Source organism: Hippocampus zosterae, chromosome 12, assembly GCF_025434085.1.
Source record: "Hippocampus zosterae strain Florida chromosome 12, ASM2543408v3, whole genome shotgun sequence".
Lineage (NCBI taxonomy): Eukaryota > Metazoa > Chordata > Actinopteri > Syngnathiformes > Syngnathidae > Hippocampus > Hippocampus zosterae.
Window position 1 is genome coordinate 5,180,202 of NC_067462.1, and position 24,948 is coordinate 5,205,149.

The 24,948-nt window shown below is 44.9% G+C and overlaps 2 protein-coding genes and 1 long non-coding RNA gene across 6 annotated transcripts; 2 read left to right on the forward strand and 1 right to left on the reverse strand.

Moving 5' to 3' along the window:
• The first annotated feature begins 456 nt into the window (after positions 1-456).
• Positions 457-5,098, forward strand: pdk1 (pyruvate dehydrogenase kinase, isozyme 1). Its single transcript, XM_052082801.1, has 11 exons — positions 457-820; positions 1,284-1,425; positions 1,694-1,765; positions 1,843-2,027; positions 2,257-2,352; positions 2,442-2,519; positions 2,607-2,683; positions 2,782-2,880; positions 3,039-3,149; positions 3,784-3,897; positions 3,975-5,098. Exons 1-11 carry the CDS (start codon positions 712-714, stop codon positions 4,113-4,115), a joined length of 1,224 nt encoding a protein of 407 aa, XP_051938761.1. The 5' UTR covers positions 457-711; the 3' UTR covers positions 4,116-5,098.
• A 942-nt stretch (positions 5,099-6,040) lies between these two features.
• ppp1r9ala (protein phosphatase 1 regulatory subunit 9A-like A) lies at positions 6,041-23,425 on the reverse strand. 4 transcript variants are annotated; one of them, XM_052082792.1, is made up of 20 exons: positions 23,151-23,425; positions 20,254-22,172; positions 16,089-16,221; positions 15,224-15,344; positions 14,490-14,594; positions 14,196-14,343; positions 13,490-13,648; positions 13,304-13,357; positions 12,939-13,168; positions 11,551-11,647; positions 11,329-11,443; positions 11,100-11,251; positions 10,555-10,876; positions 10,404-10,461; positions 10,230-10,301; positions 9,643-9,838; positions 8,993-9,037; positions 7,433-7,549; positions 6,552-6,740; positions 6,041-6,219 (listed from the first exon to the last, which is right to left on the reverse strand). In XM_052082792.1, exons 2-20 carry the CDS (start codon positions 22,030-22,032, stop codon positions 6,061-6,063), a joined length of 4,251 nt encoding a protein of 1,416 aa, XP_051938752.1. In that variant the 5' UTR covers positions 22,033-22,172; positions 23,151-23,425; the 3' UTR covers positions 6,041-6,060. The 4 variants fall into 4 exon arrangements, with proteins under 4 accessions (XP_051938752.1, XP_051938754.1, XP_051938753.1 ...); XM_052082794.1 differs by lacking the exon at positions 7,433-7,549 and having other exon boundaries at positions 23,151-23,424; XM_052082793.1 differs by lacking the exon at positions 8,993-9,037 and having other exon boundaries at positions 23,151-23,423.
• On the forward strand, positions 11,323-15,225 carry LOC127611982 (uncharacterized). Its single transcript, XR_007965526.1, has 3 exons — positions 11,323-11,463; positions 14,022-14,643; positions 15,007-15,225. It is a non-coding gene; the product is annotated as an uncharacterized LOC127611982 (long non-coding RNA).
• Positions 23,426-24,948: the final 1,523 nt, after the last annotated feature.

Here is a 24,948-nt window from a genome sequence, read left to right on the forward strand (position 1 = left end):
TTCTCTTCATTAGAAGAATCTTCTAATGATTAGAAGACAATGGTTTGGTACGGCTACGTGGACCTTAAGAAAGACTAAATCAGAACCACAGTGCAAAGTCTTCGGCATATCGTCACAGTACAAAAGTTAGGTGCATCCAGATTGGACATTCGACCCTTTTTCATTTTTAAAAACAAAACTGCTGCTTTTCAGGCAAATCTATGTTTTGGTAAATGTATTTGCAAAAATGTCTTCAATGTTGTATTTTTTTTGTGTTTTGTTTTTTTGCGGTATGTTTATCCGCGTTTTTTTGGGGGGGGGGTATAATTATCATTCTTCATATAATCATTATTACTATTTGAGGGTATCACAACCATACTCATAACAATGAGACATAAACAAATGCAAATAAAGAGGAACATTTTGAAAAGCAACGTGAAAGTGAAGTGTAGTGTACCATCTTGACGGCACTTGGTGTCTTTGGGACGTTGCCGCGGGTGCAGACTTTAAGCTTGCATGTCTGCCTCAATTAATTATTACATTGGAAAACACCTCGTGGCATTAACAGGGACTATGGGGCGTTCACACATTTCACCAAACTCCGCGACAGCCATTTTAAAATTTTACATGCCATAGTATTTTTGGTTGATAGCATCTCGATAGCAATGAAGCTAATGCTGGTAGATTAGCAGTTTTTTGCTAGGCCCGGACGGACGTCAGCGGAGGACAACCATGAGACTTTTAAGGTTTCTGCGGAGCAGCGTTTCCATAGGGAGAGACGTAGACTACTATTCCAAATTCTCGCCCTCTCCTTTGTCCATGAAGCAATTTCTGGATTTTGGTAAGACGTGAAAAAGTCACCTAAATAGGCAACCAACCTTTACAGTGCATGTTAATTGGAGGTCCTCGGTTTACGACGCAATTACAGTTCCAAGTGTGGCGACTAATGTGTACGTCAATCGAAACGAGTTGTTTTCTCTTAATGCAGAAGTCACGTCGTAGTTATGTTTGTATGAAAAAGACGTACATACTTCACGGATATGAGCCAATCATGCAAAAATCCGCAAGTACGGCGGCAACTGAGCATGCCTTCTTGGGCCACTTTCTTTTAACCTCAAAATATCAACGCAAATTTGGGACATACACATACGTACAGTATCAGTCAGTATTGGTTAGTTTCTTCGCCCGGCCTTAAACATTTAACGTATTGAATTATCAACCTAGAAAACAGATGTTTCTGAAGTGCCTAATAAAGTGGCCTGCGGGATTATAATAATATGTGTCATCCCCCCCTTTCAACCCAGGTTCAGAAAATGCTTGTGAGAAAACGTCTTTCGCCTTCCTCAGGCAGGAGTTGCCTGTGAGGCTGGCAAACATCATGAAGGAGATCAACTTGTTGCCAGATAACTTATTAAGAACGCCATCCGTGCGCCTGGTACAGAGCTGGTATGCACATTTACGTTCAATTTGTGAAATCGATTACATTTTCTTGATTTTTTTTTTTACATTTTGGATTTATGTCTCTGTGGTAATGGACACGTTAATGTTTCATTTTTTTAAAGTGCGCTGATCCATCAATTATTTAAATAAAGTGCCTGTAGAGATGCACGACATGGACTTCCGGTTGGATTTCAAATGGCCCAAAATAAATTCCGGACTATGATGACACCGTTTGCTTCTTAGATAGTTTTCTAATTACATTTCCTACGTACAGGTATATTCAAAGTCTCCAGGAGATCCTCGAGTTCAAAGACAAAAATGCAGACGATGAGAAAGTGACATATGAGTATGTTTTCATTTCACGGACTTTCAATTCTCCCCACAACACTCCGTGTCCGTTGTAACACGCGCGTCCGCCGTCAGTTTCACAGATGCGGTGATCAAGATCGTAAATCGTCACAATGACGTCATTCCGACAATGGCGCAGGGGCTGGTGGAGTACAAGGAGACGCACGGTACCGACCCGGTGGTGAGTCAGAACGTACAGTACTTCCTGGACCGGTTCTACATGAGCAGGATCTCCATCCGTATGCTGCTCAACCAGCACAGTGAGCATTGATTATTAATCAATTTGAATGTAAAAAAAAAAATACGCTGGAATATTGCTGCTGAGAAATTTCACCAAGTCGACATTTTAATCACAGATGCCTTGACGTGTTCATAAATGTGTTTTGATGCTGATTAAAAATGTTATTTGTCCTCGCACATCAGGGATTTTTTTTTTAGAGTTTTGATTTTTTTTTTTTTAAGTTTGACCCATGATATGTGCGTTCCCAGCGCTCCTCTTTGGTGGCAAGGTGAAAGTTAATCCAGCTCACCCCAAACAAATCGGCAGCATTGACCCACACTGTCGAGTGAGTGAGGTTGTCAAAGGTGAGCACAATTCAATAAGGGGAGGGGGGGGGTAAAAAACTGTTGGCGCTGCTTTCACTTAAGTACTGATGCTTATATTCCCTTTTTAGATGCCTATGAAAATGCAAGAAACCTTTGTGACAGATATTACATGAACTCTCCGGAGCTTATACTGGAGGAATACAATGGTAACTATAAAAACCAAAAAAAAAATAAAAAAAATTAGTGGTTCATTTCAGTCTTTGATATTGATGATCTGTGGTTGTATCTGACAGTCAAAGATAAGGAGAAACCCATCACCATGGTCTACGTCCCATCACACTTGTACCACATGGTCTTTGAATTATTCAAGGTAGGTTCTGCTTCATGAACGGCGCTCGTTGCCAAAAGTTTAGCCGACCACGTCCCTCCCGTTTCCACATCTCCGTCACGTGTTCTTTCCGAGTGTAGAATGCCATGCGAGCCACCATGGAGCTGTACGGAGACAGCACGGATCATCCTCCAATTCGTGTTCAGGTCGGTTTGGGAACTGAAGATCTGACAGTTAAGGTGAGTGGGCAATGGACGTCATCGGGCTCTGCGTCTCAGGAGTCACTTTTTGAGGACATACGGTTAGGAGGGGAAAAAAAAAAAGAATCAAATGCATCCCCCTAACGATAATTGGCGGGGCTCCGAAATCGTAAAGCGGCATCGTTGTTTCAAACCAGGTGAGCGATCGCGGAGGCGGCGTTCCCTTGCGTAAGATCGACAGGCTCTTCACTTACACGTACTCCACTGCTCCGCGACCGAGCCTCGACGGGTCCCGGGCTCCTCCTCTGGTGGGTCATCTCGATGTCCAAACAAGGGTCGGAAAGTGACTGTATGGTTTTGGATTGGAAGGGCTTGATGGGACTAGAATCTCACTCACCACTTCTCACTTAACTAGGTTGAATGATGTGGCATTAAAAAAGGTTCGGCGCTAGGTCATGAACCGATTGGTACGTACATGAATCAGAGGACCCAAATTGAATTGGTAAAATAAATGCACACGTTTTGGTTGGCATTCATGTGAACATAGATGTTTGCAGAGACGCAGTTGCATTTTAATGTTCATTTGACAGGCTGGACTTTGAAGCACCTTCTGTCACTAATGCATTCAGTCAAACAGCCACAAGAGGGCGCCAGTGACTGGTATCAGGAACCTTGAAATAAGTATAGTGATCCCTCGCTTATCGCGGATAATGGGAACAAACCCAGCGAAAGTTTTTTTTTTGTAATGAATATTTTTTTTTAATCCACGAGAAACTGAATCTGCAATACGTGAATCGCGAAGTAGTGAGGGATCACTGTATTCGCCCAAAACCGATTAGGCTCAGCCCATGTTTTGACAAAAGGGACATTTTTTCAATGGGACGCACTCTCTTCAGCAGTATTATCCGCAGTAACTCAACTCAAGTACTTGTTTCCATGCAGGCCGGTTATGGATACGGCTTACCCATCTCTCGACTTTACGCCCGCTACTTCCAAGGAGACCTGAAACTGTATTCTCTGGAGGGCTACGGGACTGACGCGATCATCTACATCCGGGTAAAGTTCTCCATTCGTCTTGGCGTCTCCCGAACGAGGAGCGAGTCGGAAGCGTGACCCGGCTCCTTCTTCCTCAGGCGCTGTCCACCGAGTCCATCGAGAGGCTCCCGGTGTACAACAAGTCGGCGTGGAAACACTACAAGACGATGCACGAGGCCGACGACTGGTGCGTCCCGAGCCGAGAGCCGAAGGATATGACGACGTTTCGGCGGTTCTAGAAGGGAGACCAATGCCATCCCAAGTGTCGTTGTCAGGTGTGCATCTTTCCAAGTCTCTCTGTAGGCTATTTCGATATGTGGGGTGTGATCCATTTCACGGAGGGCATATTTGAAAGTGGGTCGGTTTGGTTGTGGTGGTTACGCTCACGTTTAAAAAAAAAAAAAGCAATTTTCCGATTCAATTCGGTGTTTGTGAAACTCCCTCACATTAAGTCGATGTTGAAATGGCTTGGAAGCCTTTTGAGTATTTATTTGATATCGAGTCAGTGCCCAAACAGTTCAGTATCACTGATATCAAAATAAAGTAGTACACGGACCTCAAGCTGGATCTCAAGGATATCGAACAAACACTCAAACCGGTTTTCCGTAAGTTTGTGTGTCAAATGTGCAATGTCAGATTTTAGGAGTTACTGTCATGGAATACGAGAACATGTTTTTAGGATGTTTCTGTTTAATTTTTTTTTAATCTCATATGGGGACTATTTTAGTGTTTTTAAAATGCTGTGGTTACATATTTCGGGCAAAAAACAAATCTCTTCAGCGTGTTACGATGGTTACGTGTTTGCAGAGATTCCCGTGATGGTTACTCATCACTGTATGTTTTTGCGTTGCCCATGTGTCACTTTTCCATGGAATATGTTTTGTTTTCATCATTGGGTTACAAAATGCTGATAAAAAGCATGTTTTTAAATCACCGTTATGGTCTTAGAAGAAGTCATTTGCATCTGCCGGTTTCGTATTGTACATTTGTTTCCCACCGATTAATCAGAGCAATGTGTTTCAATCGACAATTTTACATCTGTTCTCGTTCTGAGGTTGCCAACAAAACTTTAGAACCTAAAAAAAAGGGGGGCGGGGAATGGGGGAAGAACAGTTCTCAAGTTTTGGTTAAAAATAAACTTTAGTTTGAGCTGCTATAAACAAATGGGATCCATGAATTTCCTTTTCAACGTCACTGGTAATAAACTGCAGATTCTCATTCAGAGCAATGAAAGCTTATTTGACACAAAGCCGGAGAGGCACTCAAATTATTGACTTTATTTTGTTTTTTTAACAACTGTACACAGAGCGTCATTTGGCAGTACATTCTGAATGACAAAGGACACTTTCCACGATGAGCTGCTTCGGTAGTTTACAGATCCTTGGTAGGTTACGTTTGTTAATCGCGGTCGGCCGAGGCAAATCAGGAAACGATACTCTTTGAAATGTGTTTTATTGATTGTGTTTGTACCAAGAAGAGTTTCTCCAATTCCGAAAAATGAAAAGTTGGGTGAGGAACAGTCATCATTCCGACAGTCCTTATCCTAGGTACGTGTTTACCGTCCAGCGGACCTTGATCGCACTTTTTTTCAATATTTTTTTTTTTCCATGAACCATTATAAGTCCAACTCAACATTTACACACCGAGGGACCCCGGCCTAACTATTCTACTTAGTAGAAAACATGAGATACTATAAAAACGAACTAGTATATTTCAGTGAAAAAGTAAATGCAGATATTGGCGCATGTATCAAACGGATTTTATACATTTAAAACCTTGTCATTCGTGGAAGCCTCAAAGACCAAATAGTGCTTTTTGACTTCACTGTACAATACAAAGTGTTGTACATAAAACAGTAACGTTATACTCGCAAAAAAATAGCACGACACATTGGACTTCCATAAAAAAAATGTGCATGATATCATACTTTATAATTATCACTTGTAGCTTTATAGTGGTTAAAAAAAAAGTTTGGAGGCTTTTTTGCCACACGCACAAAATTGAGGTTTTATGATTAAATTAAAAAAAAAGATTTTGAGTTAGTGTTATAATGCTGCAGGAAGATCAGGCGCTGAAGTATGAAAAAAAAAAAATAAGTGGCACCTTTGTCCGCTCAGCGTGGGCACATGGCGGTGTGAGACGACATCATCTTTTTTTTGGGGGGGGGAGCTAACTGGACCGGTTTCAGCAGACAGAGTCGGTATTGATGGGTAGCCGTCCACTTCGGCGGTTCTCCTTCTCTCGTTTCTCTCGCTGCTTTTCCAACTTCTCCTGGGCCTTGCGCATTTCCTTCAGCTTTTTTTTGATGGTGGAACGGTCGCTCTGACTGGACACCCCGAGCGCCTGAAGGAATCGGAATCGGATTAATTTGCGATTTGGTGTCATGGCAAAAATTACACGAGCAGATAAATATAACGATTGGTAGATCATTCATCTCAGGGGTGGGTAAACGCTTGTGTTTGAGGACCATGTTTGATTTTTTAAAGAGACGGATGGGCCAGGTTTCTATTTTTTTTTTTTTAATAATATCACAAATAATGCAAAATATGAGTCAAGCAACGCAGGGAACCCAGACGGCCGCAAGATGGCAGTGTCGAGCAAGGCAATGGTCGACGAACCCCTAGCACGGTTGGCATGCTCCCCTCACGACAATATTCGGATTTAGGAATTTGCACCTTTAACTTGTCGCTGTCCAGCTGCAGAAGTTGCTGCCCGTCGACTCCCTTGGCGGTAAATTCAGCCGTGTACTGGTCCATGTTCATGCCCATTAACCAGTGACACACCTGTTGACCGGTCCAGTCAGCGACGGGACGGTTTTGCCACTGGTATTCCTTTCCTGCGGCAAGTGGCTCATCATCCAGAGTCTACGAAGAGACAAAAGGTAATTTGGTCAGATTTAAATCAAATCCCTTCGAAGTTGAGTCCTCAACAGGAAGTCCTGGAATCCTTCCTTGTGTGTGATGTGTGATTCCAGGAGGGTGGGATGAGTGCCTATGTCATGCATGAGATGCAAAAAAAAAGGAATGCCAGTTGAAACCAAGATAGAATTTGGTTTTGAGACGATAGAAGACGAGTGCCACAAAACCACCACACATGCTCCGAAGACTACATGCTCCATGCTAGCTAGATGACCTACTCGTGTGCTAACAACAGTGAGATCGCACTGACATTCTAAGGCGCAGTTACGGTTTTTTTTTTTGGAGGGGGGGGGGGGGGTCCACCAGAACAAAGAAATGCTTAAACACCAGCAAACAGTCAGCCAAGCAGTCACATTGTCCCGTGGTCCAGCAATGTCAGAAAGAACAGAATGTGAAGCGCTAGTTCATGGCACACAACAAAAGCTAGGTTGACACTTGCATTAGCCAAACAAAATGGCTTGAAGACAGCCACACACACACAAACACAGTTCTCTTCTATTTCCTCTCTATTCAGGGTTTAATGCCAGCTGTGTGGGGGGGAGGGGCCCGAAAGAGCATGCTTTGCGAGTGTCCCCTTTCAGCCCCCATCAAGGCGTCCCACACAGCTTTTGTGACCGCGCAACAAGGAGAGCACTCACCTCGCTGGAAGAGAAGATTAAAGTGTGTGAGCGCCCAGACAGGTTGGGTTCAGTGACTAACCCAGAGATGTCTGAAGCGGCACCGGCGGGGTTACAATCATCTATGACTGACAAACTCTGGTGGGACAAGCGGAGAACAAGGAACGCATTTACAACACGAAACACATCAACAGTTTGTACGCCGGCTCAAAGCTACGGGCGGGAAGGACAGTGCGACGACTTCATCATCATCATGGCGACACGAGATTGAAGCGTGGAGGCAAGACGGGTCACGCAGTTCTAGGGCTGAACCGCTTGCCTTTATTTGAACATAAGTCTCACTTATAAGAGCAAAAGCTTTATGTATAATCAATCGGATATCTTTTATTCAGGGATGGCAATGGCGAGTGATGAAAAAAGCGGAATGGGGCGTGGCCTGGACGGGGCGACCACTCAGAACGAGACATCATACACGTCCAATCGCAGGGCTGTTTACAATCGGAAGATGGAAAGACTGATGGGGAGAGCTCGTGAAAAGTCAACGATAAGGTACCTGACCCCCCCAAAAAAAATTTCTCAACGGATTTAGACGATTCACAAAAATGATCAATTTAAGAAATAAAACGGCGTATTTCCGTGTATCCGCGTAAAATTGCCATCCCTGTTTCTTATACAATACAATACAATACAATACATGCTGATTTATATAGCGCTTTCACAACAGCGGCAGCTGTAACAAAGCGCTTTACAAAACAGTTAACAAAGTAAAATAATAAACACAACATAAAACACGGACAGTCGTACAGATGACTGTATCGCAATTCGCAGATGTATTATTTTTCTTCCAAAAACCGTTCAGCCCTAACTCAGCACTCAAATCATTTTTCAGCTACATGAATCGAGTTAAGGTTAAGTTCTAGAAATCGCTCTGCCACCAAAACTACGTCAACTTCTAAACTATGTCCAAGAGACAAAATACAAGTGGGGTCAATATCACTCAAGTGCCTTTGGCGTCCTTCTCGGAACCGCCGGCATCATTACGTCATTTTGGTGGTCCACGCTGTCATTGTGGGGTAAAAAAAAAAAAAATTGCCTGAGGAATACATTTTTATACTTGTGCTTCATCATTTTCCTCCACTCTGCCGTAGAGCAAAATCAGCTGATTAAAAAAAACCTTTCGGTTATTCTAAATGCTAACATTAGGAATGAGGAAATCCAAAGAAAAACATCAACCGCTTTTTTTTTTTAAAGCTATGAATGTAGAAGTCTCAAAGGCACTCGATGGTGATATTGACTCAGGTATGCGGTAATGTTAGCTCGAGTTTCTTTTGTCACCCAAAAAACAAACAAACAAAAAACTGTGAGCTGCCTCCACTGCAAACAAGGCCCAGAATCTTTTTTTGGGGGGGGGGGGGGGGCAGTAGCAAATCTTGAAATTCAACAATTGCCGTCACACTACCACATACCCATGACTAGGAAAGTAGTAATACAGTCGGCGAGGTCAAGGAAAGTCAGCACTAGATTCGTTAGTAGCGCTCTAATGAGTCGACAAAAAAATAAAAGGGGGGGGGCATACTGTACCAAATCTAATGAGTGACTGAATAAAGACGGCCAGGAGAGATTTGTCTGTTTGAAGGAAAACATGGTTGCTTCAGTCAGACGTGTGCATGGATGAAACTTGTTACAGAGCTCGCCTTGGTTTCATGAAAAAATGTGACGGAAGCACTTGTCAAAATGTACTCTGTGTGTGTGTGTGTGTGTGTGTGTGTGTGCGTGTGTGTGTGTGTATCTCTATGAGCAAGTGAGCGTGATGTGCGAGAGACAACGAGAAAGACGGCCGGTAATTTGACTCAAGTCGTTTGAAGCGTTCCCCTTTTGCAACTGAGTGAAAAGTTTTTTTTTTTTTGTTTCCTGCTAAGCTCTCCGCGATGGCCAACATGTGGATCCACTTTTGGCGGCTTTTTGCATAATGCAGCGTTATTTGGATACCAGGTCGGTAAGAGCAGATGTTTTAGAAGCGTGTACTCGTATTGCCCTTCGCGATGACGGCGCTTGTGTTTGAAACCGGAAAAAAGGATCAAGATTTTGGGGCTTGGCTGCTGTTTTGTTAAGTGGAAATTCATGACATGAGAAAATAGTCCACCGCATTAACTCTGCGATGGGTACAAATACTGTACTTTGGGAGTGGTGGGGGTCGGGGGGGGGGGGGGGGGGGGATCAAAGCTCAATACCTTGTTCTTGCGATCTTGGCTTGGCTCGGTGCCGTCAGCGTAGTAGGGCAAGCTGCTGCTGGAGGAAGACGGCTCCCTGTCTCGGTCTTTCTCTTTGTCTCCGAACCAAGAGAAGGGCATACAGGTTGGGATGGAGGTCATGGAATCTGCGGGCGACACGTTGCCGCCAGATTCTTCCAGTAACTCTGCCGACCCCCTGCACATAAGCGGGGGGAAGAGTGGGGGCGGATGAATCCATCATCAATATCACATGTTGGAAACCGGCGCTGATTTGAAACACCATCGGCAGTTTCCTGACGCGTTGCTCTCCTAATGCACGTCGACTGAATCTGTAGCGAAAGCGCCCAACGTTGACGAATATACAAAATGGAATTGCCCCCTCTGTAGGAAAATGTCAGTCAGGTTGTTCCTTTTCCTCCAGAGCTCAATATTTACATTCTGCAACCGGTAACAAAGAGTGAGCTTGTTCCTTTTGTCGCAAAATGAGCCTCCGGTGTCCCGATTTACATTCAGTGATGTCATTTGGACGGGCGGAAGCGGAATAAAATGTGGATTAAACACGCGATGATGTCAGAGAGAAAGAATACCTGCTGTCCAGAGACATCCTCATTGCCCCCTTGTCGTGTTTTCTTCCTTTGCCGCCCGACTTCCGCAGGCCCCTGAAACGGACGGACGCCATTGGCCGATTAGATTTTGGATTAGGAAGTGCAGAGTGTTGACGATGATGACAAAAAATGTTGAGGAATTGTAGGAAAACATACCCAAAGTCAGGAAATCGTCTTTTGGGTTTTGTAGCCGATGCGGGTTCATTTAATTCATCTGCCCCCCCCCCAAAGAAAATACAATACAATAAAATCAATTCCCATGTCAACCGGTAACATGGCGACACAAACCTCTTGCTGCCCTTCATACCTTTGAGCACTTTTTCCTTGACTTTTGCCTCTTTCTTTTTGACATTTTGCATACTTCCAGAAGGGGTTCCTGCTGCCGCGATGTCATTTTGAGGGGACAAAGACAGACCTCCGCTGCTTTCAATACTGCCCCCCTGCGACGGCGATAAAGATGAAGACGGGCTGTTGGAGAGCTCGGCCTTGGCCTTCGTCGGTTCCTCTTTGGTCTCATCCGCGCGTTCGTTCTCGGGATAGAAGACGGGCACCGGCAGCGACAAGCTCTCCTGGATGGAGCTTCTTCGGGCAGGTTCCTGCTCCTCCCAGTCATCTTCCTCCTCCGTTTCCTGTCGGGACAATGTCGGGTTATGTGCGAGCACAATGCGAGGAAGAGCAGATAGAAATCTTTGGATCGACGGGACAGATTCTTCTAAAAGAGGCAGGAGGTGAATTCTCGCCAAACTTATCGATTGAACCCGTTTGAAGGATTTCATTTGCTCCCTCATAATAACGTGGAGATCTCATTGTGTGCTCGGGTCGCAATCGGACGTGATCGTACTCGTGGCCCACCTGCGAGCGGCTCGGGGAAACGGCGAGACTCTCCTTCAGTTTGCTTCGAGAGGGACGCTGACGTTTGGCCTTCTGTGCCAGCAGGCCTTTTGCTTTGTGCGCGCTGGTGTCCAACAGCTCCGTCTCGGGGACCAGCTCGTGCCAGTCTTCCTCTGTGGAAGAATGACATTTTATTCTTTGAATTCTGAAATGTCCTCGTATTACAGTAACCCCCCCCTCCCCTGTATACCTGCGAGTGAGTCCACTGATTTGTTATCCGGGACCGGGGTTTGGAAGCTCAGGCGATCTTCGGCTGAGTTCTGGAGATCTACCCCCGAAGCTTCCCCAGACTCCAGGACAACTATCTGGAGACAAACACCACCAAGTATGAATCTCAATTTAGTTATTTGGTTTCATGTATTGCGTAAACATGTTTTCAAGCTTGTGTGTGTGTGTTTTGGTCATTTCTTACCCTATTCTGCAAGCTCTCCAGCTGTTCTTTGTACAATTTTTCTTTTTCATCGATACTCTTCTTCAGCTCTTCCTCTTTCTTCACAAAGTCGATTTCTCTGAAGAAGACCGCAGTTAAAATGCATACATACATACAATGGGTAAACAAGGAAAAAAAACGATTTCTATTGCCCATAAGGTTCCTTTAGAAACAAGGCACTTCACGCAAAAATAAATAAATAGAAAGCTGGCCCTGTGTACCAGGGCCAGCTAGAAGGGTTTACGTCGACACTGGACGTGCGCGTTCGGTGATTGGATTAGCGCCCGCTAGAGGGAGCTGTTGCTGTATTTTGACCCAAAATGGCCCAAGGAGAAGACGTGGATCTGGTTGCGGGACTACTTTCCAAACAATTTTCAAGACGGACCTTCCACTGGATTTACGAATTTAAATTGTTTTACCAAGCCAGCGAGGAAATATCAGAGTGCGGCTGGGCACTTACAAGCTACGGTGCGTTTAAAAACGTTTGGGGACACTCGCGTAGATCTGCAGCTCAGTGAACAGGCACTACATTGGTAAGTAAATGAATTGTATTTTACATTTCTTCTTATTTCGTTAGTATTAATGGTAACGAAATAAAATGACAAAGATGTATCAAATAAATCAGCTCACCTGCAATTCGTTCAATCTCAGCTGCTCAACATTTTCAGTTATTTGCTGTTGTATAGCCTATTCTCAAAATGCAAATGATCTGATAATTTTATTATCAAAGAATAGTTTGTTTTGTTATTGTGTGGTTGGTGTCTTATATGAAACTGCCACATTCCGCAATTTATTGGACAGACTTGTTTATGATCACGTAATTTGGGTGGCATTTTATTTAGTATTTTTTAAAATCTTTTTATTTTTGACAGTATCTGTAAATTTAATTTCCTGCTCTTAATTGTGAATGCAGACTTGATGGTTTTAAATGCTCCTGAAATTAAGTGCTGCCTGACGAGCTTATATTGTGTTAAAGTACAGTATGTGACATCACTGAAGGCCTGAGGTTGAAATGCACGTCCCGCCACTGGAAAGAGGGCTTGCATAATACACTGCTGCATCTTTGGTTTGGGGAAAAAAATGTGCTCAACTGTTTTAAGTATGAGGATAACTCACTTTATACCTTTAATGATTTGTGAATCATAAATCATTGAGGTATAAGTCCAGTTTCCTCCAGATGGCAAAATCGAGGTGAGTGTTTGGGGAGGGTCATTCATTTTTTTGACGCAGCCAGAAACGAATTGGCCATACAAAACCACTTATGGTAAATCAATGAAAAATTAGAAATTCCGTCGCTGTTGGGTTTGTCTTTTTCAAATCTAAAAAAAAAAGAACAAGCCAACCTATGGGACAGTTCAACACAAACTCACTTCTGCTGGTAGTCTTTGAGAAGCTTCTTGGCTTTGTTGTACTTCTTGTCCAACGTCTCATACTGGGCTTGGGTTTCTGCGAGCTGCTCGTTGATTGTCTTGCACAGAGCCTGAGTTTCTAGCCAATAACTCTCCAACTTGAGGATTTTCTCAGTACTGTCCTCAAACTTTTGCTCCAGCGCAGACTCTCTGGCTTCCCACAGCGATTTGTCCTCTTCGGATTCCCTAAGCTGTGCAAACGACATACTATTGTGTTAATTAAAAACGACGCATTCTTTCATGACCGATATTACATTTTTTTTTTTTTGTCCATCAAGCTATGTACAGCGCTACAACCAGTGCTTGTTGATTTGACTTGCGTTTACCTTTTCCTTCAGTTGATTAATTTCGGCTGCTGCGATGCTGTGTTTAAGCTGCAGCTATGGGAGCAGAGAATGACATTGGACATGATGATTAGGATATGCAATCATTGAATGTAAAAAAAAACAAAAAAAGAAAATGTTGATCTCCATTTGGGATAACATTCCGGTAGAAATGTGGGTAAGGTGTACCTCTTTAAATTTGAAGGCCATCTGAGAACTGTCCATATTAGTCGGCATAAACAAAGCCTCGGAGTCGGGCAGCTCAAATACTTCGACTTTCCGCCCCGGAGAAAAATTGGAGCCAAGAATCCTTTCATTCACTGCGTCGTCGTCCTCAAAGCGCTCCTCCTGAAATACGAGATCACGCATGGCATCACACACGGCAAACAAGAACACACCCTTACGGGCCTCCGGGGAGAACATGCTCTGCATGTGTCAACAACACTCCCAGCGGCACAGTTCACCACAGTCTAGAAGTAAATTCTGGAACGATATCCAAACATCAGCAGGCCGACACACACGACGAGGCTTACCCGGAGCTCCCGTTGCACGTTTGCAGCAAGTCCACATCGACGAAACACTTTTGTCACAAGTTGAGCATGAAATGTGCTTTTTATTTTATTTTTTTAACTCAACATTATGCTTCATTCATTCTTCAACCAGTACAAATGACCGGAGTTGCACTTATAAAGGTCGATGCCTGTGCTTGCCTGATCCCCAGAAAGCAAACATTCCACAAGTCGGGCAGACGGTCGGCAGCTGAGCGAACACCTTGAAAACTGGGCTCGCGCTTACGCAGCTGCTCCTTTCCTCATTCGCCACAAAGCGACTGGATTTTTTGCAGGAGGAATACGCATGACGTGGGCTTTCGACGGATTCCGACGAGTTGACTCACCTCCTCTGTGGAATGTTCATAAGGATCATCCAGGTGATGATGATGCTGCTGCTCTTGGTGATGGTGGTTTCGTTCCTGCTCCAGTGTCTCACTGATGAGGCGGGCCACCTCGCTCTGGGTCCCCGGCTTTTCCCGACCAATCAGAAACCTGTTTGCCATGAGGTGGGAATATCGTGAAGATGCCTTTCACGTGAGCCGATCGCACGTCATTGTTTTGTTCCACACGGAATCGGCAGATTTGGAACATGGGCCGGACGAAGGCCTCGGGGGCTCGGGGGGGAGGGGGCGGCTAACCTCACGGTGCCTTTGGTGTTCTTGAGAACAGTTGCTGCAAAGAGTTGGGTGACACCCACCAGACTGACGCCATCCACCTCCACGATCTGGTCATTCACCTGAATGCTAAAACACAAAAGGCGGGGAATGAAAAATGCGGCGGCCCGGTAGTCCAGTGGTTAGCACGTCGGCTTCACAGTGCAGAGGTACCGGGTTCGATTCCAGCTTCGGCCTCCCTGTGTGGAGTTTGCATGTTCTCCCCGGGCCTGCGTGGGTTTTCTCCGGGTGCTCCGGTTTCCTCCCACATTCCAAAAACATGCGTGGCAGGCTGATTGAACACTCTAAATTGTCCCTAGGTGTGAGTGTGAGAGTGAATGGTTGTTCGTCTCTGTGTGCCCTGCGATTGGCTGGCAACCGATTCAGGGTGTCCCCCACCTACTGCCCGGAGACAGCTGGGATAGGCTCCAGCACCCCCCCGCGACCCTAGTGAGGATCAAGCAGCTCGGAAGATGAAAATATGCTCGCGCAGCAAAAAGAGGAACCGGCGCTCCAACAATTATGAGCCCGCACAGTACGAAAAGGCCCAGGAAACGCAGGAAGTGAGATTGTTTTTGTTTGCTTCCTTGAGAGGCTATAAATAGAAGTGGTTATTTGTGTTTTATGGGTCTCGAGGCCCCTACTAAAAGTACTAAGGGGTGAGCTGTGAGGTCATTCAAGCATGATGCTGGAGACGCAACGTGAACATTTTGACCCACCGTCCATCTTTCTCAGCTGCTCCCTGCTCTGTTATGGTTTTTACGAAAATGCCGAGCTTCTCCAGTCCCTGGTCAGCTCCCACTCCCATTCCGATGATGCTGATGCCGAGGCCGTTGTCCCCTAGACGCACACAAATTACAAAAGTAAAAACAAAAAATAAGTTTTAATTTAAGATGATTTTTTTAAATGCACAAGGCTTTGACACGATGAGAAGCATTCGCACTCTGTGATGCCGATTCCCGTATTTTCCGCACTAAAAGGTGCACCTAAAAGCCTTCCATTTTCTTAAAAGCTCACAGCGCACCTTAAAATCCAATGCGCCTTTTGTACGGTCATTACGGTAAAATATTTCGACCCCAAAATGGCTCCTTGCTTGAGACATGCTGACAACGCAGAGTTCAAACTTAAGGCGATCGATTGAACACGGGAATGGAGCTGCGGCAAGAGAGTTCAACGTTAACGAGTCAATGTCATACCTTGCTGTTGGTTAAGCGAACCGCGTCGCTGCTTTATTCAATAAGTTTTACTGACATCTGATTGTTCTGTTGGTGTTTCCATGAGCGCAGCTCCATCTAGTGGATGCATTGTGGATCGCGTCTTATAATGCGGTGCGCCCAATGTATGGAAAAAAAAGACAAAATAGGCCATTCGTTGAATGCGCGCCTCATAATCTGGTGCGCCTTTTAGCGTGGAAAATATGGTATGTTTGGAATATGGAATTTGATGGATCTGGCAACATTTTAGCTGAAAAATGGAAAGTTTCCACGCCGAGCTTCGCTGAGCAGCTTCAAGTAAAAACGACTCCTGAAATGGCCTCGTTGTTGATGACTCAAAGCCAATTTGCTTCGGTGTCATTGCGATCACCTTTCTCAATTTCCACCGGGAAGACATCCATCTTCTCCACTCGCTTCTCCAGCTCATATTCAGCAGACGCCGAAACGGGGTCCACGTCATCGTTGCGCCGATCGTATTCCTCATTGGAGAAGGTACTGAAGACCTGCGAGAGGGGCAAGATATACGCCGCTTACAGATGACACCAAACGGCCGCGTCGAGGCACAACGCGCACGTGATGATGCGTGCGTGCGCAAATCTTATCATGGCTATGAAAAGTCGCCGTCTCCAGATCAGAGGACTCCTCGCATTCCAAAGAGAAGCATGATATTAATCTGATCATAGTTTCTAATAAGCGCTGTGCTTTTCAGCCAGGCCCCCGTAACGCTCCAAAAGGGCCTCTTGGTTTTTTTTTCTTTTTTTCTTCTTGTGGTTAGAATTAAAAGTCTACTCTACACACTCCGCAGTATGGCAGAGGACTTGCAAAGGGGAGAAAGTAGGACACAGCTGGGGCGAGCTAAGGAGCGGATATCATAGGGAACCAATTCTCCCAAGACAAGTGTTAGCGCTGTCTTATCCCAAAAAGAAAAAGTGAGTCGTCAAGAGAAGGGGGGAAAAAAAATATTCCACATTCTCCATCCAAGTGGGCAAGTGCCGCACACTAGGCTTCGATATTATAGCAATCAGATGTGTGGATTTAGAAATTCGATAGCAATTCTGTGTTGTTCCTTTTTTTGCGGGGGGGGGGGGGGGGTATAAAAGTAAAAGTTAACGGAACATTTGACGTTATCTGAGCTTTATATCATGTTAAAGTCATTCCTTCAGGGAGGATTCTACTTGACGGGCACAAAAAAAATAAAAATAAATAAGAAACCCAGGAAAAAGATTGATTGATCAATTGAATTGGCAAAAATTCTAAATATTGAAGATTAAATATTGGGGAAAAAAAGAATGCGTTGGCTTAATTGTATTTATGTATGGAATTGAAATCTTGTGTCAGTGAACTTCGGATTGTCTGGCGGTCACGTCGCGGCCTTGGATTCAAGTTATTAAAAAAAAAAGCATTGAATTCAAGATGCTGAAGAAACCTGAGGTGAAAGGTCATATTGGTAACGAACAGCGGTCAGCTTATCGCTCAGCCCTTCACACCGATGTCCTCGTGGCTCATCATTAATCCCTTCGCTAAGCACTGAGGTCTGCGATCGGTTTCGATTGATATTAAAATCGACTGTGAGTGATGAGATGAGATCAAAACCCGAACCACACACACACATACAAAAAAAAGAATTAACATAATTTTGGATTGCTCGCATTATACAGTGGCCACCTAACTCATGAGTGTGGTTAACTTAATTAAAAAAAGTATGACAACAAAAAGGTGTGATTAATTGACAATTTAAAAAAAAAATAAGTAGCATGACAACTTGACATAATCACGTAACCAAAAAAAAAAAAAACTGACCTGGTATCCTCATTATCTTGCCAAGAATTGAACAATCAGCCTCGACTAGTTTTCACCTTATAGCATGAAGCAGTGGTGGATTCTACTACATTTCTTTGCCACCCAAATAAAGTTCAAATAGGGGTCATGAGACCGTCACGCTAACCTCGGCATTTCTTCCAAAACTCCACCCAACCATTTGTCGTCACCTCAGATGCGGATTCACACACAAAACCGTACCCTAAAATTATAACCGCCGCCCATCTTTGCCTCACCTCCCCTCCCTACAGCAGAATGCCAGTGCGGGAAAATGAGCGAGCGGCCGCGAGGAAAGCAAAGGAGAGAAAAATAGGTGGGCTGACCACGGTGGCGGAGAAGCCGCTCATCGAAGCAGAACACGACTTATGAAAGTCCCGTCGGCTGTTAAGAGCTCACGCTAACGCAAGACGTGGCAGCCCGGTGCGGAACACACCATAAAAAAAGTACACTACATAACCAATTATTTATGCTCGAGGTAAAGCGTAAAAAGGTGGAAAACAACAACAAAAAAGACCAGCGCGCCATCACAAAGTCACGTTTTCAAAAGAATTGGCAACTTGAGCAGGTTCGACGGGTTTTGCTTATAAACTCCCGCACAATCCGCTTTTGTTCACGTGCAAGACGCTCGTATTTGTCTCCGATCGCAACATCAAACAGGTCCGCTCAAATATAAACGCGATGAATCCCTAAAACCTTACCTAAGGGACTTTGATGATGAATAACCGTTTCCTCATTCCCGACAATACCTCGTGTACACGCGCAACAGAGCATATAAAAATCCCAGCGGACCAATACGAATACCCGCGTTTTTTCAGTCTTCATCCCTGTGTTGCTGACTGCGTTAATCAATCAATAACTTTGGGAGGCTTTGTCAAAGTCAGGCCGCAAAAAAACTGCAGTCGCGTACAAACCGCTACGCTAAACAAATACGTTCCGCTCTGAGAAGCTCTCTGGCAATACGGGCGAACTTTGAACCCCGGATTTAACGTGGGAGAAATTCAGCACATTATTTCCCGATCGAACAGAATGTTTTTTTTGTTTTTTTTTTACTCTCTGACTATGCGGCTCCATGTTGTGGGTATCATTTTCGGATATCTTAACTCATTCAGTACCAGCCAATTCTGCACCAATTCTGAAAAGACGTTTAAAAACGTCTTTGGGAGTGAATGAGTTAAAAAATGCACCGCACATAAATGACTACTAATCCCATCCGTTCACAAAACAGTTCTTTCTTTGACTGGTACGAGGACTTGGGTTACGCTATTACCTAATCCTGCTTTGGGACACGACCAGAACGTAACTCCTTCCTGCCAGTGAGCTCGGCTTGCTCAGCTTCACGGGCTTGCACGAGCACGAATTTGCTCACTTTTTCCTCTCCCAACTTGTGAACCTGGCCTGAGGGAACGAGCGAGTAAACAATGTTATATTCAATGCAACTTGTCAGCCTCGCATGGGTAAGACCTCAAAATGTATCCATCTCCGCAAGTAGTCGCAAATCAAACCCCCCCTGACGACAAAAGACGTGCAGTAACCATCATTTTCCTTTCACGACGACTTTTTTTTTTGTTTTTGGGGCCGTCGTCATGATCGTGCCAAGCTGCGGGTTTCCAGCCGCGTCAGAGGTTGCCAGTCGCATCCCTTAGCACAAAGTTCTCCGGTGAAGTTCAAAATCTAGCTAACTGTTGTCGACTTAAAAAAAAAAAAAAAAAAAAAAGCGATCAACTATGTTGTTGCTTGCAAAACTTTTGTTTGTGTGCCCTCCAGTGGGTCAGCCTCTCATCCTCTCTCCCAGGACCCCCTGCCAGGACGACTGAGAAAGTGGAGAATCCGCACCCGGAGATAACGGCACATTTTCGGGCCTGGATAAACAAAATGTTCACAGCCGCGTTGGATCGCACTACAATTATTTCTTTTTCCCTTGTTTGATGAAAAATGTTGATTAGGAAACATAAAGGAGGGGTTGGGGGGGTGGGGGGGGGGTGTCCGGGCTGTGACAATAACAAAACAGATTACACCCAATGGTGTAATCAGTCTTCCTTTTGAAACAGAAAGTCGCACACATAAATTGTTCTATTCCTCCGACGAGCGCGACTACGCAAGTATGAAAAAGCAGTTATGGTACAATTAACTCATTCGCTCCCAAAGACGTTTTTAAACGTCTTTTCAGACTTGGTCTAGAATTGGCTGGTACTGAATGAGCTAAAAACTCGCCAACGCTTTTCCCTCGATGGTCCACTCGTCACAATTTCAGATAAGCGTCTGAAAGATAAATTTCATTCTAATTTGTAAGTCAACGAAAAAAATAGTTTTCAATAAATTTTAGCCGCATGTTGAGTGACTTGGTGCTTCTGATGTTTCCTTAACGTGTGTTCGCTAAAGCGATAGAACGCGCAACAGCAGTTGGATTGATCCTTGATGACGGACGCGCGGCGGTATCGCAATACCTTATCTTGCGATGCTAGGCTATATTAAACGGCCCAACAAAAATACGTTAGCATTTCCACCACGCCAACTTTGATTTAGCTTCAAGCTACTTAACCAAACAAACCATTTTTATTTTAGTTTTTTTTCCTTCAAATTAATCATTGCAGTCCAAGAGAGGAAAAAAAAAATCCCACTCAGACAATTATCAGAATCAAATATAAAGGCTGTGTTGAGCAATGTTTTGGGCACACGATGATTACGTCGCCTGTTGGGAACATCAAATGCGTTCTTACCAGAATGGGATCGGTGGAAAACTTGATTTTCCTCTTCGGTGGCGATTCGTCTTCATCAGACAGTCCTGGGACCTCATAACAGTCATCGTACTCCCTGTACATTTCCTCCTCCTCCTCATTTTCATCTTCTTCCTCTTCCTCTTCTTCTTCCAGGAGGACCTGGTCTACATCCTTGTCATCCACAAAGGCCGCATTCTCGATCCCATAAACGGGGGCTCCGTTCACAACCGTCTTTTGACCCCGCTGCTCCTCGAGCTCGCCGTCCTCACGCTCATCATCTTTATCCACGTGCCGCGCTTTGATTCCGCGTCGTCCGTCGCTATCTGAGACCGAGTCCGCCGCTTTCGTTTTGGCCGAGCCCCTTGCCGCGGTGCGATCGGGAGAGTTCGTATTCCGTTTGTCCGCTTGACATTTATTCATTTGAGCATCCGATAGGCGTTTGTCTCTTTGCGTAAGAAAAACGTCGTCGTCAACGTCTTCCTCCTCGTTTTCCTCACTCCCCGAAGATTCATTCTGAACCACGACGAGCTCGGCTCGAACCACGCCCGCTCCTCCGGAATCGATTGACGAGGTCTTGCCGGTTGTCTTTTGCCCGGTTGGGCCTTTCGTTGAACCGTCTTTACTTTGGGCCTTCTCGGTGGACGCGGGGGCCGAATTACTAGCCTTGCTTTTATCCCCAACGACAGACGTCCGACACGGTCCATCCGTGGACGACGAGCGCCGCTCGGCGCCGCGGCTAACCGGGCCGGTCGGCTCCGGCGACGGGCGTTTGGGAACGCCGTCGGTGGCGGGAGAATTTGATTTGTGAGCTGCGTGAGTCACCGGGAATGCAGATTTAAGTCCACTACTTGACCCCGAGGATGCGTTCACGGCACACGTCGGATTCGGCGTGTTCTTGCTGGCGCCGTCGGCTCCAGGTGAAGCGTTAGCGGCTTCTTTAACAGAAGTGGCTTTGTGTAAGCTGCCTTTTGTCGGAGGACTGTGGGGTGAGTGTTCACTCGTACCGTCTGAGTTCACAGTCATTGTCCCCACTTTGGCAGCCGCTCCGTCGTTACGCTCCGAGTCGGGCCCGGCCATAAAATTCTCCAACCGTTTTGACACGGGCCCCGCGTTTAGCGACACTTTCTTTTTTTCATGATCGGCTTCCGCTCGGCATTTCACCCCCGATGTGGAAGAGTGCTCGGGTTTGAAAGTCTCCGAAGATCCCGACGCCCTCCGTGCGGTTTTCGCCTCATCAGACGCACTTCCGAAAGACAGACGGTTGACGACTCTGTTTGGCGAGTGCTTGTCAACAGCGGGCTGCTCGGCGATGCCCCTCTCAAATATTTTCCTAGTCACGGAAAACTTCTCCGCCAAAGCCACTTTGTCGATCTCCACATCCTCCCCTTTGGGAGTTTTATCTAAATGGAGAGATTCCGGGCTTGTCAGGCTGTTGAAGTTAACTCGATGTGAGCCGACTGGAACTTGTTGCTTTGGAGGAGTCACCTGGGGAACGTCGGACTTCAAAGCCGCTTTCACCTCTTGCTGTTGCTCCTCTTGCTGCTGGCCGTCCATCTGCAGGAATATGTTCTTGATCTTGTTAACCCTGGTACCAAAGGGCCTCCCCCGGGAGTCCTCGCGGCCGTCGCTGGAACCATTTGCATATGCTTTGGCGGCACCTTCTGATTTTGAGCCATCAAAGGAGCATTTGATAGCATGGAAGTCGGACTTGTATGCATTTCTGTGGGGGGAGGCGCTCCTCAGGGTCCTCTCACTTCCTTTACTTTCTGCTTGGATCATGTTGGCGTGTTTTTTTTTGTGTCTCTTTCCTGACTTTCAATTCAAAAGATACCTGGCGGTGAATTAAGTCTTCACCTCAACGCAGCCATGTCATGGGTCCGCCGGAGCTTTTTTCGATTAAACGCACATGGCGAGGGCATCTGAGGAGGGGGAAATAAAGTTAGGTTTTAACAGTTGAACATTTATGGAGAAAATACCAATTGTGAATTGACCTTTTTGTACATAAAATATCAGGGAGTGTATAACATCTTGCGGAATGTGACTTTTTTTTGTCTTGTTAAGACGACTTTTTTCTGTTTTATGAAACTACCTTAGTCTTTGTTTTTAAATGGAATGACAAATCTTTTTTTACTATTACTATTTTATTACTAAGATAAGATAAGATATCCTTTATTCGTCCCACACTGGTGAAATTTACAGCCTCCAGCAGCAAGAATGTATGTAGAAAGAAGAAAGAAGAAAGAGAAAAAAACAACACTTTTACTATTCTTTTTTTACTATTATTGACTATTTTCTGTTGTGTATCTTCCGTTGAGCATGTTATTTTTTTTTCTTTTAGATGTTGTGTATGTTCTTGGTTAGTTTTATGAGACACTTCAGTACAAAAGACGATCGATAAATACCGTGAGTTTTAAAAAAAAACAGAGCGGAAATGATGACTCGAACTCCCCGAGAAGGCGCACAATTCTCCAATATATATACGAGACGTGTTTTTCTACTGACAAATCGAGTAAAATATTCCCGAAAGTGTCTTTTAATCACGTCGGTCACGTTCGGCGATCCTTAACGATCGGTGCATTTTTGGGCTATCTTACGAAGCCTTTTGTCACTTTGGTTAGCTTTGCGCGAATCGATTGTTATCTGCTGCAGAAGCTAAAGTCCTAACTTTGCAAGCAACAACTTTATCCATTAGTCGTCAAACTCGTTTTGATGGTAGTAAGAACGTAGACGTGTAAGTTTCTGGGCCACTCGTTTAATGTATCCGACGCTCATTGAACAAGTCACGAAGAGTGTGCGTGAATGCGTGTATAGTTTCCACCGCGAACATTCACCAAAAAAAGAATAAAATAAATAGAGGCAAAACCGCGGAAAGACAAAAAAACCGAAACAACTCTCACCTCCGTTTCGCTTCATGGCGTGAGGCGCCGAATGCTCGCCCACGACGTCGCCGTTTAACCGTGTCAAAGTTGTCCCTTCTTCTCCCAGCTCAGCGCCATCATTCCCCGAAACGTCGCCCTGCCTCCTCCTCGCTCTCCCAGCAGACCTGCCGGCGGGCTCCCGTGCGTGCGCGCGCGCGCGCGCGAGGGTGACGGTGGCGGCGGCGTAGGGAGTGCCTCGGGAGCGCGCGCGCATTCCAGGACAGAACCCGCTAAAGGACTACTCGACTGTACTCTGCCTACTTAGGTCCACCTTCCAACTCGATTTTCTCTCCTGAAACACGACGACATGCCACACAAAGCGTGGGCAGTTGTTGTTGGGGTTTTTTTAAACTGTACGTACAAGAAAACTCCCCCCACCCCCATCAGAGGAGTGGGAAAATACTGTACCCAAGTCCAGATAGTTGTGTAAAAAGTTAAACTACTGTGGTGCAAGTCAACTTACTGATCCATTTTGATAACTTTGCTCACAAAATCCCCCCCCCCCTTTATTAACTTCATGAACTACTGAGACTCTTCGAAAGTAAAAGGACTGATAAGGGGGTGGGGGGTTCAATCACTCATCCTTTGTTTGTTTTTTGTTGACTGGGTTTCTGTTCAAAAGATGAAGATGCGGCTAAAGTTCAGACTTTTATTTCAGGCTTTTTACATCAAGATGTGCTCAACAAATCGGGACGGAGTACCTTTTGTTTGAAGCCATCCACTTTTCAAATAAGCAAAAAAATATTGGAACGGACATCAAATTAATCTGAGGACAGCAACATTTTATAACCTTTGTACTTGCAATAGTGAAATCAAGCCGGCCATCTGTTGAGTTTATCAGACTGTCTCATTCTTCATTTGAAATGTTTTTTTTTCCAGGCCTCTACTGCAGCCTCTTCCAGTTCTTGTTTGTTTCTGGGAGTTTCTCCCTTTAGTCTCCTCTTCAGAAGGTGAAAGACCTGCCCAATATGGTTAAAATATGGTGATTGACGTGGCCAGTCTCATACCTTCTGCTTTTTTTGCCTGTTAAAGTCCCTTGTTGTGTTTGCAGTGTGCTTTGAGTCATTGTCTTGTTACACGTTGAAGCGGATTAACATTGGAAAAGGAGAAGAGAGCCAATTCTCTTTTTCGTTCATGGATGCTACAGCTTCTTGTTGCTTTCCAGCTATACCTTGTAGCAGACGTGCGCGCTTTACAATGTGACATCTTTGATCCACTGGTGAAAAGGACACTTTGATTCGCTCCTCATTCATCTATAACTGCTTCAAACAACAAAATGAATGGAGGAAAAGTGGTTAAAATGGCACGGCTGTGTTCTGTTGTATTATTTTTTTCCTTTTATGGTAAGTGTTCTTTTGATGGCGGCGCGGGCACCCGCAGCGACTCTCTCTTGTTGTCTGTTGTCTGTTTACGAGGGAGGAAATTTGTGCACATTTGACTTGATGATAAAGCTTCTACTGATTACACTGAATGCTCTTTTCTGTAAATTGTCAGAGGAAATGTTTTTGTAGACATCAAAATTCATTCCGCTGCAACCCCGTGAGTTACATAAAAAAATGAGCCCATTCCAGAAGCAGCCATCCAAGTCCAAACCATGACATTATCTCCACCATTTTCTATCGATACTCAGCGGTCCTTTGGTGGCTGAGAATCTACTTTGTAAAAATAGCAGCCAATCAAAATGTCAATTTAAATTATTTATTGGATTAAATATTTTGTCCCATCTGAACCTTGAGTAAAAAGATAACTCGGCATTGTTGGGGGTTTATGTAACAAC

Coding starts and splice junctions, on each gene's coding strand:
- pdk1 (XM_052082801.1), top strand. CDS start 712: ATGAGACTTTTAAGGTTTCTGCGGAGCAGCGTTTCCATAGGGAGAGAC. Junction 2,353..2,441: donor AGTGAGTGAGGTTGTCAAAG/GTGAGCACAATT, acceptor TTCCCTTTTTAG/ATGCCTATGAAAATGCAAGA. Junction 2,881..3,038: donor CTGAAGATCTGACAGTTAAG/GTGAGTGGGCAA, acceptor GTTTCAAACCAG/GTGAGCGATCGCGGAGGCGG.
- ppp1r9ala (XM_052082792.1), bottom strand. CDS start 22,032: ATGATCCAAGCAGAAAGTAAAGGAAGTGAGAGGACCCTGAGGAGCGCC. Junction 13,649..14,195: donor ATGAACATTCCACAGAGGAG/GTGAGTCAACTC, acceptor CTCGTATTTCAG/GAGGAGCGCTTTGAGGACGA. Junction 7,550..8,992: donor TCAGTCACTCATTAGATTTG/GTACAGTATGCC, acceptor TTGTCCCACCAG/AGTTTGTCAGTCATAGATGA.